This window comes from Chrysochloris asiatica, unplaced genomic scaffold (genome assembly GCF_000296735.1).
Source record: "Chrysochloris asiatica unplaced genomic scaffold, ChrAsi1.0 scaffold00101, whole genome shotgun sequence".
Lineage (NCBI taxonomy): Eukaryota > Metazoa > Chordata > Mammalia > Afrosoricida > Chrysochloridae > Chrysochloris > Chrysochloris asiatica.
The window spans coordinates 3,657,616-3,671,261 of NW_006408619.1; the positions used below are offsets into that span (position 1 = coordinate 3,657,616).

General features: G+C 46.5%; 1 protein-coding gene across 1 annotated transcript in view; it reads left to right on the forward strand.

Annotated features, from left to right (window-relative positions):
- AKAP13 (A kinase (PRKA) anchor protein 13) overlaps positions 1 to 13,646 on the forward strand; it is a 153,650-nt gene that overhangs the window by 132,496 nt on the left and 7,508 nt on the right. Inside the window, exons 18-26 of the mRNA XM_006867115.1 lie at positions 395 to 643; positions 4,493 to 4,569; positions 5,093 to 5,274; positions 5,398 to 5,480; positions 7,952 to 8,146; positions 9,671 to 9,832; positions 10,082 to 10,084; positions 10,187 to 10,254; positions 10,419 to 10,463. Of these exons, the coding sequence (XP_006867177.1) occupies positions 395 to 643; positions 4,493 to 4,569; positions 5,093 to 5,274; positions 5,398 to 5,480; positions 7,952 to 8,146; positions 9,671 to 9,832; positions 10,082 to 10,084; positions 10,187 to 10,254; positions 10,419 to 10,463 (1,064 nt within the window). The remainder of the gene's footprint in view (positions 1 to 394; positions 644 to 4,492; positions 4,570 to 5,092; positions 5,275 to 5,397; positions 5,481 to 7,951; positions 8,147 to 9,670; positions 9,833 to 10,081; positions 10,085 to 10,186; positions 10,255 to 10,418; positions 10,464 to 13,646) is intronic.

The window sequence follows — 13,646 nt, forward strand, 5'->3', positions numbered from 1 at the left end:
AAGTGTTAATGTTACCAGGTGGAACAACAAAATGGGAAGAGACCACTTGGCGATTCCATCAGGAGTTCATTGGCTAGACCGTTTTTTTCCCCCTTACCACTAGAATGAGAGATCATTCCCATCAATTCTTCCCGTGACCATAAAAAAGCTCTTGGCCCGCCCTCCAGTCTCTCCATCCCTGAAATTGCCTGGTGCCTTCTCTGGTAGACCACAGCATGCAATCACATGTTGTCTGTACCATTGAAGACATTTGACTTTCTTTAGAGTTGAAGGTACACAGAAAGGGATAGGTACGTTGGCGCCACTCCACCACTGTAACTGCTGAGGCCATGAGAAGGCAGGGTTTCCTCTGAGAAAGAACCCGTCAAAAACAAATGTCTTGTTTCCTTCGCAGACAATGAAGCGGAGCAGGAAGATGTGGCTCAGTCCCTGAGCCTGGTGAAGGATGTGATTGGAGCAGTAGACAGCAAAGTGGCAAGTTACGAGAAGAAAGTGCGTCTCAATGAGATTTACATGAAGACAGACAGCAAGTCGATCATGAGGATGAAGAGTGGTCAGATGTTCGCCAAGGAAGATTTGAAACGGAAGAAGCTTGTGCGGGATGGGAGCGTGTTGCTAAAGAACGTAGCGGGAAGGTTGAAAGGTACGGGTCAGTGTCTGAGTCCAGTGTGTGCTTGGGGGGCGGACAGAACTGAATGTTCTTCTTAGAAATTCACCTCCTGGGTGTCCCTAAAGCACCCATATCCAAAGATTAAATAGGAGCAAGACTCGTTTGATTATGCCTAATCTCATACCCAGAAGGACTGGTTTAAAGTAGCTTACAAAATCATATCAAAGGCAGGAAGAAATTAAGAAAGCCATGAAATCGAGGGAAAGAGGAAATGAATTAAAAAAAAAAAAAAAAAGTGGTGAAATTAATATGAAAACAACAAGATTTGCAGCCTGCTCGTTCCCCTGAGTGATGGGCACCACATTTGGGGTTGGGGTGTCTGATGGGACAATTGTAAGAATCACAGCCAGTTCCACAATTCAGAGTCTTTGAGACAAAAAATGGGAACCCCTGGGTGATCAGCATGCCCCACTGCTAACAAAAGGGGTGAAGGTTTGAGTCCACCCAGAGGTCCCACCGGAGAAACATCTGGCGATCTCCTTCTGAAACATCAGCCATTGAAACCCTGTGCATCACAGTCGTGCTGTGACCCACAGAGAGCTGCCACCAACCGCTCCATAACAACTGCTTTTATGAGATTCGAAATTGACTTGTTCAGAAGAGACTTAGAGTACTGTCTACTATGGCTTCACGTGACAGTCAAGTCCTCAGCCTTCATCACTTCAACTAGATTAACCCTTAAATGGAGTGATACTGCTGTTTGATTTCACTCTAATGCCAAAAAAAAAAAAAAAAAGATTGGAAAAGAGATTCATTTTCAGCTGGACAGTGAATAAGGAGGATCGTAGAAGAATTGATGCCTTTGAGTTGTGGTGTTGGAGGAGAATACTGAAAGTGCCATGGACTGCCAAAAGAACCAATGAATCTGTTTTGGAAGAAGTGCAGCCAGAGTGCTCCTTGGAGGCCAGGATGGCTAAGCTTCGTCTCACCTACTTTGGACATATTGTCCGGAGGAAACAATCGCTGGAGAAGGATGTCATGCTGGGTAGGGTGGAGGGTCAGAGAAAAAGAGGAAGACCCCCAACGAGATGGATCAGCCAGGTGGCATCATTGATGGACTCAAGTGTGGCAGCGGTAGTGAGGTTGGCCCAGGATCGAACATTGTTTCATTCTGCTGTGCATGGGGTCGCTATGAGTCGGTTCCGACTCGATGGCACCTGACAACAACTACAACAACAATTTTTACATCAAGTTAAAGAAGTTACGAGATTTGCCTTTTAATTCATTTGAACTTGTGGTTCTTGAAAATGATTGTTGTCATCAAACCTATACCGTGGGCCTGGGTCTGTCTGGGAGGTCTGGCTTCCCAATAGCCTTGAGGATACCCGCCCCCACCCCCCTGTTCCCTGCCTGGGGGAAGTGAGTTCACTGACGTCGGCTCCGTGGCATTGAATGTGTGCCTCTTCAGCTCTGAGCTGTAAGGACGGACGTAGGGACCTGCTGTCGGAATACTCACGAGGACTGACTAGTGGTCATGAAGGCCCAGGCTGACCAGTGAAGCAGGGCACGTCTTACAAGTTGGGATCTGAATAGAGATGTGTAGCGGTCCCTGTAATTCCGATGACAACAACAGTGAGAACCTAGTTGTGTTTGGAGTGACGAGTGTAGACTACACGTGTGCACTGGGCATCGGGTAGCCGGCTGCCTGGGGATTTTCAGGATTAAAGTGGCCTTTGAGTTGTTTTAAAAGATGAAGTGGAGGGTGTCAGACAGAAAGGGAGAGAGCATTCCAGGGGGCCGGGAGACTAAGCTAGCAGAAGCTCAGGTTTGAAAGTCTGGCACTTGCAGGGAGACAGTGGCTGTCTCAGGTGGCAGAGCCAGTGACAGGGAATGATGGGGAATACACCGGTAGAAACGGGGTGTCCACTCTGCACTAGCTGATACCTCCAGTATTGTTTTTTTTCAGTTGCTCTCAAGCCAGTTCAGACTCAGGGTGGCCCCGGGAGGTTTACAAGGCTGTGTCTGCTTAGAAGCAGGTCATCAGGTTGTCCCCTGAATGGTCTCAGGATGGGACAGGACACAGAATGGGCCTAATGAAGGGTTTTCTTCAGGAAAGGAACCAATGAGATGGTTTTTAGTACAAGGACAGGCACCATTTTAAAGTGCAGAGAATCTGATGACAGAGACACATGACTGAGTTCACATGCGTTTCAGTACCCACCTCCCAGCTTCCATGAGTCACGGCAGCCCCGTGTGGGTTAGAGGGGAACTGCCGTCAGGGTGTCCGTGGCTGATTTTTCACAAGTCCATCTCTAGGCCTTTCTTCACAGGTTCTTCTGGGTAGACCCAAACCTCGGGCCTTTGGTTAGTAGCCAGACTCATTCACTGTGTCACCCAGGGGGTTCTGAGATGCTGAAGTGGGCATGGAAAGGAAGCTCAAGATCATTTCTGAGAAAAGTAAAGTCCCTTCCTGCCACCCACCAGCTGTGTGCCTTACTGCTCTCAGAAGCCCCTTCCCCAGCTCTGTTCTGGGATGTTCTGAGAGCCATCGTTCAGGGCTCTGCCGCGCTGCCACTGGGAGTTGCTTGGAGGCTGGCTGGCAGTTTCCGGACTACCTGCTGTATCTTGTAAGGACTGGGATTTCTTAGGGCTGCTGCTGTCTATAGCCAGCATTTGATTCATCCCCCAAAGAAAACTAAAGATGCCAGCTGCTGGAGTGAAACTGTGGTCAAGCCAGAGGCAGAAGGGTAGTTTTTCTGCCCTGAAATGCCTCCAGAGGAGACAGCAGTATGTTTTAGTGATTTTGACCCCAAGTGAACTCATACGGGGAACAGCCAGTACTGTCTGGGTACCCTTTGAAAAGGGGTGGGATTGGTTTTTTCTCTGATCCACTGATACTGGTCATATAAACTTCAGGATCTAATGAAATTGAAACTTGGGTCTTAGAACACTTTTCTGGCAGGCACCTGAATTATTTAAAAATAAACATGGGAAAAAGAAAACAACTTAATGGTACTACATGGAAAATTTCTGTAACCACGGCTGAAAAGCTAGGCCTCCGTAGGAGCCAGACATCCCTCATGGCTCTGCGATGACTCACACAGCCAGGGCTTTCCAGGAAGGTTAGAGGTTGCAGAGGAGACCACCTCGAAGCAGATCCCATTCTTCACACAAGGAAGCTTAGGCTCCACTTTCCCAGGGATTGCAAACCAGGGAAGATGGGCGGAACGTGGCACTTCGCACTTCCAGAGAATTCAGGTGGAGGCTGTGGAGTTCGTTTTGATTTGTGGTACAACCAGAGAGGTGAACTTGATTTTGAGGAAAACTGAAGGCTGACTCCCTCCCAGGGAGGTTGAGGTTGACTCCCGTGTGTTGCAGCAAGAAAGAACCATTGTGCTCATGTGTCCTGGGCAGGCTTTGTGTGAGCCGCTGTGAGGAATGTGGACGCAGTCTACCTTTTATTAGGCAGGGAGATGTTCATGCATCACCTTTTGGCAGCTTTCCTTTCTCCTGTCCCACGCCTTTCCCAACGCTATAGTCATACCTTGAGAAACACGACAGCTGAGCTGAGTATTGGTTTTTTAACATTTGCTGAGGTCCAACTTTCAGACTCTATCCTTGGTGTATTGCCCTATAGGTTATACTTCCTAAAACTGAGCACGGAAACTTTTCCCAAACTGAGGTTTGGTGATAAATCCCATTTAAAAATGTCTCTTCAAGTGGAATGCCCAGATCCAGACTCTGTGGAACTCTGGAACCGTGGGAGGAGCATCATCTCACATCAGGGACTTGCCCTGCCGGCAGTGTTTTGCTGACTATACCTCACTGTTAGCTTTTTAAAGTAATTTTTCTCTTTCCCCATCCCCTGTTTCCACTTTCCAGAGGTTCAAGCAGTTCTGCTCACTGACATTTTAGTTTTCCTTCAAGAAAAGGACCAGAAATACGTCTTTGCATCATTGGTAAGCTGACTTGGTATTCTCTTTGGTTTGTAACAAAAAGTGTTAAACATAGCAAAGGATGGGGGCAAACTTTATAATATTGTCTTCCCTCCATCAAAAGTAACTGACTCAAAACAAGTACACCCTCCCGTTTTCTGCTTTTCACCCCTTCCCTTCCCCTCCCCAAATTACCATTTATTTGTTCCCTCCCAATCCTTTTAAGACCTTGGACATGTGACAATTTGATCCAAAAAGACCTTAGCTATTGGCATTATTCTCGATTGGCAGACCCCATAAAGCTAGTTCACTTACATTCTAGCTGACCAGGGTCCGTGGTCAGACCAAAAGGACCAGTCTGACAGACAACACAACTGGAGCCAAATAGTCTTAGGTTAGGGCTGCGCTGGTGGAAATCTTTTTGGCTGGTAAAGCTGTCATTACTTGACCCAGTGCTTTCAAACCGCAGTAGCATCTTAGCTCAGATGGTAGTTGTCCACAAGGGTTAGATTCATACTTACATTTCTTTCCTCTCCCTGTTTTCCAGGACCAGAAGTCAACAGTGATCTCTTTAAAGAAGCTGATAGTCAGAGAAGTGGCACATGAGGAGAAAGGTTTATTCCTGATCAGTATGGGGATGAAAGATCCCGAGATGGTGGAAGTCCACGCCAGCTCCAAGGAGGAGCGTAACAGCTGGATTCACATCATCCAGGACACGATAAACACCCTGTGAGCGCCACTCCGGGCCATCCTCCTCAGCCCTCGCCCTGCCTCTCTGCGATTGCACAGTGGTCTTGGCCTTGACCAGAGTCAGTGACATCTTAACGGAGGTTGTGTTTTGTCTTGTTTTAGGAACAGAGATGAAGATGAAGGAATCCCTAGTGAGAATGAGGAAGAAAAGAAAATGTTGGACACCAAAGCTCGGGAGTTCAAAGGTAAAGCATAGGAAGTGGTCCCCAGACTGTCTGCAGCTGACCAACAGCGCTAGTGGTCTCCAGAGTTGCCTGCTGCTCCTCAGTCCCAGAGGTCCCAGCAGGACTGGGAAACATGGCACGAGTCCGAGCTGACACGGGTTCTCATAAAGAACAGCTAATGAAGAGGTCGTGCATGATGCTTTTGTCTTGGCATCTGCATTCTTGGGCCCTGGCAACATTGTTTTAACTGTATGCCACAGAAGCATTGGCCAAGATTTACAGCCATCTCTAAAATTAAAACAAGACCTAGGGAAAGGTATTTGAGGAAAGAATTCTCCAGTTGGTCCATTTTAGCCCCACCCCTGCCCCATGCATCACAAGTGAGTTTTGAGGTGTTTCTGTGTTAGAAGTGAGTTACTGATCATGTATAGCCACCATTTATTATTGTTGAGTGCCTGTTCTTTCTGTGGCCCTGTCACCATCCCTGCAAAACAAATCTTCCTGTCCCCATTGTACAGATGAGAAAACTGGGGATTATAAAGACCAAGCCCAGCGCGGCTTTCTGCCTAGTTAGTGGCAGAACCCGGACCCTTACTCTCCCTTCTCAGAAGTGTTCCGCTGCTGTCCCTGCTCTACTGTTTAGATGGAGAATGTTCTGGAGAGAGTATAGAGACCCTGCTTGGGGTAGAAATAAGGTCCAGAGTCACATGATTTTAAGCACCTAAAGAGTTTGCTTCAAGCTAGACAGTGATTTTGGTTGTCATTTCTAATTCTGTGGGATACAAAGGGCGGACAGATTTCGCCAAGAACAGCTACTTCATATTTATTTTTTTTTTAATTTCCTTCTTTCAACATTAGTGAGCACCTGACCAGGCATACTGCTAGTAGGAGGGATGCAAGGACCCCTAAGACAAGAGTCCCTCCCCTGGGGAAGCGCAGATAACAGTGTGTGGTGCTCACGGAGAATGTCACAGCAAAGCTGATGCATGAGCTACACTGGGAGCCGTGTGCACAGGTGGAAAAGGGCTTGACGTCACTGGCGAGGAATGACAGGTTCGGACTCAAGTGTTGGGTCCTAGTGATGGGAAATGAAGACAGGAAGGCCGCAGAGATTTTTACTCAGGAGAATGACAGGAGTGAATAAGAAAACGTTTACCCTATGTTGATGCAGTTTGGAAAACTCAGTTGAGGGGCTGGAAATGGGAAGAACTGGGAGACCCCTGGAGTAGGTTACAGGAGACATGGGCCTGGAGGGGCTGGGTGTGAGTGAGAACGGAGACCCCCAGCCTGATACACTGATACAGTTGGTAGAACAGGATGAGGAACGAAGTGTCTCCTAGGTGTCCAGCTTGGGTAACCTGAAGGAGAGAGAGATCCCAGACAAGGGAAGAGGTGGGACGGCAGGGCTGGAGGAGGGATTCTTTCTGACAAGCTAAGACGAGGGCCCCCTGTGGAGAAAGGTCAATCAGTGAACTCGGTGTTCCCAAACAACAGGCATGATGAGCTATGAGTTGTCAGCATATAGGACGTCATTGAGCCATGGGAGTGACTGAGATTCCCAAAAGGAAAACGTGGATAGTATTGAAGACAGTCCACGATGGAACCCGGGTCTTACGTTACAGAAGACAGATCCGCAGTGTACTGTGGAAGGAACGGTAGAAAGAGCACCAGTAATGTCCTCAGAACAAAGGAGGATGTTTCAAAGGAGGGAGTAATGGTCAGAGCTGGACAAGAGACAGTAAACACCTCTTTGTGATGAGGACGGAGGAGCGGAGGAGAAAAGCCAGAGAGCAGAGGCTTGAGAAATGGCAGGAGGTGAGGGACTGGTGGCGGAGTAGGTTATGCGTTGGGCTGCTAACTGCGAGGTCAGCAGTTCGAATCCACCAGCCGAGAAAGGTGAGGCTTTCTGCTGCTGTAAAGGTGTACAGCCTCGGAAACCCTACGCAGGGTTGCTGTGAGTCGGAACCGACTCTCGGTCACACCGCTGCCAACAGAGGGCGTGGGGCATCCCCTGGATGTGGATGATGGTGCAGACGGGTTAAACACTCAGCAGTTGGCTGAATGGTTGGCAGCTGGAGCCCACCCAGAGGCTCCTAGGAATAAAGACCTGGTGATCTGCTTCTGACAGATGGTCACTGAAAGCCCTGTGGAGGCCGGTCTACTCTAGCGCGCATGGGGTCACCATGAGTTGGAAATGTCTTGGTGGCAATTGGCTTGGTTGAAGGATGTGGACTGTGGTTCTCTCAAAAATTGTGGTGTTTTTCCTAGAAAGACCCAGGGTAGTTTTCCAAATAGAAATTACAGACAGAAATGTTATAATAATGCCTTGATGCTGTCTTTGTTTTCTGTTTTTTGTGTTTTGTTTTTTTTTAAAAGACACGGCTGTCTTGTTCCTTTCCATAAGTGACCACAAGGTGGCGATGGCATCTTAGTCACCTAGTAATACACTAAGCCAAAATCACCAAACCGTCTTCTCTGCATTCTCCCTGCAGAACAACTTCAACAGAAGGACCAACAGATCCTACAGTTACTGGAAGAGAAGGAGACGATTTTCCGGGACATGACAGAGTGCAGCACCCCATTGCCAGAGGATTGCTCCCCAACTCACAGCTCTAGAATCCTCTTCCGGTCCAACACAGAAGAGGCTCTCAAAGGCGGATCGTTAATGAGAAGCGCCATAAATGAGGGTAATTCCCATTCGGTGTTACCAGGGAGCATCTCTCCTTAAAGTGGTCTACACGCTAATATCACCTACCTCTGTTTACTGTTTTGTTGTAAAATTAAAACAAAACAACAACAAAAAAAAAAACCACATGCAGAAAGCCAGACAAAGCAAGTGAGTCACTTAGGAATTTTTCTCAGGTGCGCCTCCCTTGTAGCCAACGACCCAGATTAAGAAATCAGATGTGGCCAGCCACTCCCAAGAGCACCTCCAGGTGCCTGGTCCCCCTCATTGCTCCCTCTGTTCCTTCAAAAGGGACAGGCATTGGGACTTTTATAGAAGTCACCTGCTTGTGGATTTTTATGGTTTAATTAACTGACTGTTCGGAGACGCTGCAGTTTAGATTGCCTTACATGGCTTTTAGGGGTCTTGGCTTGTAGCGCCCCCCATGCCTTTCTTCACCATACAGTTTATCTTTGAGGAATCTGAGCTTTCTGACCAGTTAAGTCCCCACAGTCTGAGCTTTATTCACGCAGCAGGTCTACTGTCCTCAGTATACCCTTCAAACTGACAGCTGGACCCAGGGGCGATATCTTGTATAGGATTTAACTTGGAGGCTCTTCTTCCTGTTAATTATCACGTGAAGCAAGGTACTTACATCTGTAGGAGAAGGCTTGCTGCAGATGGCTTTTCTTCCTTTACCGGACCATCGTATCATTTCCGCATGTGGTGACTTATCTTGTGCGACTTCCTGACTCTTTCTCTCCCCTATTCCATCTGGACTTTCTTTTTCTGTCACCTCTGTTGCTCCTGGCCTGCTCAGTTTTGGTCCTTGCTTCTCTCAGTGGGGCCCCACCCTGGAAAAGAACCAAGCCTCTTCCTGTTTGAGACTTGAGATGCGAAGACAGCTGTGGCTCCTGGGACTCTCTCTATTGGAGGGACTAGAGAGCCTGCGCATTTTAATTGCTGTTTTCACACTGGGCTAACTTGGATACCTTTAGGTTATTCCAGAAGCCGTGCATCTTCCAATAAACCCCCTGCCTGTCCTGTATCACGAGGGGGCTTCAAAAAGTTGGTGAAAAAATTCCACTCTCTGTGGATCCCATTTTTCCATGAACTTTTGGAAGCCGCCTCATATTTCAAATGTTCTAGACCGACTGGAAGAGGGAAGCGAGTCTTGGTGCTGAGGGTTAAGCACTGGGCTGCTTACCTTAAGGTGGGAATCCTGAGCCATTACTTGTCCTGTGAGAGATGGACCAGGCTGTCTGCTCCCAGAATGCTTTGCGGTCCATCTCGGAACCCCTAAGGAGCACTTCTGCTCTGTCCTATAGGGTCTCCACGAGTCAGAGTTGACTCGAGGACAGTGGTGGCTTCGTGTAAGTAAACCAGTCTGACGGGTTCATCGCTAAATCCCTGAGCTTAGACCAGGGAAGCCAGCCAGTCAGTCTTGAAACTTGCGGCTCATGCTTCTGTGCACGTCATGGGTGACTATGAGACGGTTTCTCATGGAAGCAGGATGTGTCAGTTGGGCATGTTTCCTTTCTTCCAGTGGAGATCCTCCAGGGTTTGGTGAGCGGAAGCCTGGGGGGCACATTGGGGCCGGCCGTCAGCAGCCCTGTGGAACAAGAGGGCACAGTGGGCCCCGTTTCCCTGCCCCGGAGAGCGGAGACCTTCGGAGGGTTTGACAGCCATCAGATGAATGCTTCAAAAGGTAACTGATGAATCCCAGACTATCGCCCACAGCAAAAAGCTTGAGTTCTGGAGTAGCAGCTCCATTTCCTCTGTCCCGCTCCATCAGCAGATGTCAGCGTGAGGTCCAGATATGGATGTGTAACCCGCAGCCACGTTCAGTTTGAGTCATGAAGAGCTAAGCTGTGGCTAAAAGAACAGTAGTTTATCCTTCCTGCTGCTGATTCTTCTGCAGCAATGAAAGAATTAACCCCCGTTTATCTGCTACTAGGTGGTGTCCCCCTTTTTGGGCCTTCTCCTAAAATTGAGAACAGTGCACCTGTGCTATATATATAGCATGTGTTTCACAGTTTAACGCAATCCTGTGTTCACTTAGGTGAGGAGGAAGAGGGAGACGATGGCCAGGATCTTAGGAGAGCGGAATCGGACAGCGGTCTCAAGAAGGTACTCCTTCCCCAATGACGCTATACCACCTTCAAGGCTGTTCCACTGCCAACTTGTGTTGGCTACTACCACGTAACTTAGACACACGTTTGAATGTAGTCTTTACATTGTGATCTTCATTTTCTCTTTAATGTATGTTTTTTTGTTGTTGTTTTGTTTTTTAGGGTGGTAATGCTAATCTGGGCTTTTTGCTTAAAAGAAACAGTGAGGTAAGGACATGATGTGCTTTTTAAGGGGGGCTGTTTTTCTTACCATTGTCTGGTGAGGAATACCCATTTTTGTTTTGTAATTATAAACAAAATAACTGAGCTACAATAAATACAATTCTCCCATTTCTTTACCTTTCCTTTTTCCCTAGTCCCAGGGCCCCATCTTGGAATTTGGCCAGTTAAGGTGTGACATACCAGAATGACCTCTGATCCTTGTCCTGGAGAAACCTCTTACTTGAATCAAGTGCCTCTGAACATTAGACTAAGGCTTCGCCGGTGATTTCTTTCCGGCTCAGGCACACTACATAGACTTTGTAGCCACTCTTCCGATAACACAAGCCCAGTGCCAAATACTACAAGGCTGGGATAGGAGAAATGAACCTGCAGGCAGGACCACAGTGCCGTTTCTTAGGCTGTAGGGATTTTTACCATTTTCTTCTTTGAAAACTGCTTTCATGAAATCTGTGCTTCAACCTGGGTGTTCTCCTAACTGGGAGCCAGATTCAGATGACCCTCGTTTTCAGCCTCCTTGAGCTGAACCCCACTGGTCCATCAGGATAGCTACACTTTGCTCCCTGGTCCATTGTCTCCTTGATTCTTTCTAGCGGACTTGTCAGGACCACTAAACAAAAGGGGTGGCCCCGTGTGTGCAGAGGAGAGCTGGTGCATAGCATTTCCAAAGCTGTGGTCTTTCAGAAGTGGAGCACCAGGCCTGTCCTCTGACGAGGAGCCTCTGGGTGGGTTAGAACCACAGATGTTTCAGTTCCTAGGACTTCCTCTCCTCAGTTGTTGGCTGGTAGCGTGGGGCTCTGTGTGCACCGACTGGAATTAGATCAGGACCCTAATCAGACATCTCAGGGCGTGCTCTTCAAGGACACACAGTCTCTCACATCCCTGAGGAGATTTGTTTAAATATTTTTAATTACGGGAGCCTTTCTCTTTTCCCCCTAAAACACACAATTACTCTGTTTCATATTTGTTGCCGTGGAAGTCTAAATATTGTGACGCCTGGAGAATTCCTGTCATTGTTTTACCCGCCAACAAAATAACACCTGGCCTCGTACACGGTTTACTTTTCTAGCTGCTACTCGAAAATCTTCTGCTGTTAGATTTTGCCACTTGGCAACTTCTTCCTCTCTCCTCTTAGTGAGTGAGAAAAGTCCTGGTTAGGAATACCGCAAGGCCACTGCGCCAACACAACTGATACACTCGGCCTGTGTGGCTTCTCTCTCTCCGCCTATTAACAATACACTGAATGAGGGCCAAAAAGTCTCCTTAAAGGAACTTAGCTTAGTAAATGTTTGTGTTTTGCTTATAAAACTTCATGATAGAAAATGTGAAGAGTGTCTGAAATCTAAAAACAAGATAAACATATTCGCACCACTCAGGTAAGCACTGGTACACAAGTATATTTGGTGTGTATGTCTCCAGTTTTTTTTCCTGCACAGCCTACCGTTGTGTGTCTGAATCTGTGTGTGTATGAAGAGCGTACAGACACCTCACACATTTTATATCAGTACTGCATGAAGCTTTCGTAGCCTGCTTTTTTCTCCTAAAACACACTGTAAGCATTTTGCTAGGACTTGAGTTTACAAATCATGTTGGTTAAAAGCTCTAGATTGTTGTTGTTGTTGTGAAGTGCCATCGAGTCGGTTCCGACCCATAGCAACCCTGTACAGGGTTTCCAAGGGTGTAAATCTTTACGGGAGTAGAAAGCCTCATCTTTCTCCCGTGGAGCGGCTGGTAGTTTCGAACAGCTGACCTTAAGGTTCGCAGCCCAATTCGTAACCACTACGCTACCAGAGCTCTAGATTAGTATGTAGCTAATTTTTCCAGTAATTATTATTTTTTTCTCCTTTTTGATTTTTAAATAATGCTACCAGGAGCACTCTTGTGTGTACATTTTTTTGCAAGCTCTTTGATGATGTCCTCACCATGCCACATGACTCTCTAGAAAGGAGGTTGTTGTTGTGAAGGGCCATTGAGTCGATTTTGTCCCATAGCAACTCTGTATGGGGTTTCCAATGAGCAGCTGGTGAGCTTGAACTGCCAATCTTGAATTTGAAACGGCTTTTGCAGTCTGGCGCATTAGCCCACAGTGCTTATTACACCTGTCGGGCACCAGAGTGTCCATGTTCATCTCACAGTCCCTAACTCTGGATCTTGCCTCTTTAACGAACATTCTCTGGGTTGAATTTTTGCTCCACATGGATTGCTTTCTTGACTGCAGAGTTAGTCTCTAAAAAACGAGGGTGGACACAGCTGTCTGGTACGAGAACGCTTGATTTTCACTTTGCCTTCACCAACACTGAAGATTACCACTTTTTTTTTTGATGGTTGATATGATTCCCTACAAATGCTTTTTTTTTTTTTTTCATCTATTTGATTTAAATGAGAACAAATCATTTTTGGATTGGTCACATAATTGGCCTTCTGTAGCTCTTCTCAATCATCCCATGCGTATTGTTCTACTAGAACATAGAAGTTTTTTTCTTACGAAAGCCTTTTTTTTTTTTTTAAACTACAGATATTTTTCATTTGACTTTCTGTTCAAGTTTGGCCTTTGCCTTACAATTCAATTTTACATTTTCACATAGTAAACTATGAAAGAAAACAACTGTGGTTTTCTTGCATTGCTTAATGTGTTTGAAAAGCCTTTTTCCTTTCAAGATCAAAAAACATTTCTCTTATGTTTTCTTTTAGCTCTTTTCTATGGTTCATTTTTTATACTTAACATTTTAATCCATTTCGCTGTGTATGTATGTGTGTGTGTGTACGTGTAAACTAGTAGACTCTCAGCTTAATTTCTCCACAAAATTTAGCCAGGTTTCCAAACACCAATTTATTGACTATCCTGTCCATTCCAACTGATTGGAAATGCTACTTGTGTGACCTGTATAAACACTTGTGGTATATCTCTGGGTCTCTCGTATGATACGGCTAAGTTAGCAATCATTTGAAGTGAAGTTTTACGTTTTACACCTTTTTATGTGTGCTGTTGAAAGAATACAACCCTGTCGCACATCTTTCTTAATTTTAAACCATTCAGTGTTCCCATGTTCTGTTTGAACAACTGCCTCTTGGTGTCTAGGTACAGATTCCTCAGAAGTACAATTAAGTGTTCCGGAATACTCATACTTATCAATGTTGTCCATAGCTTGTCGTGATCCACACAATCGAAAG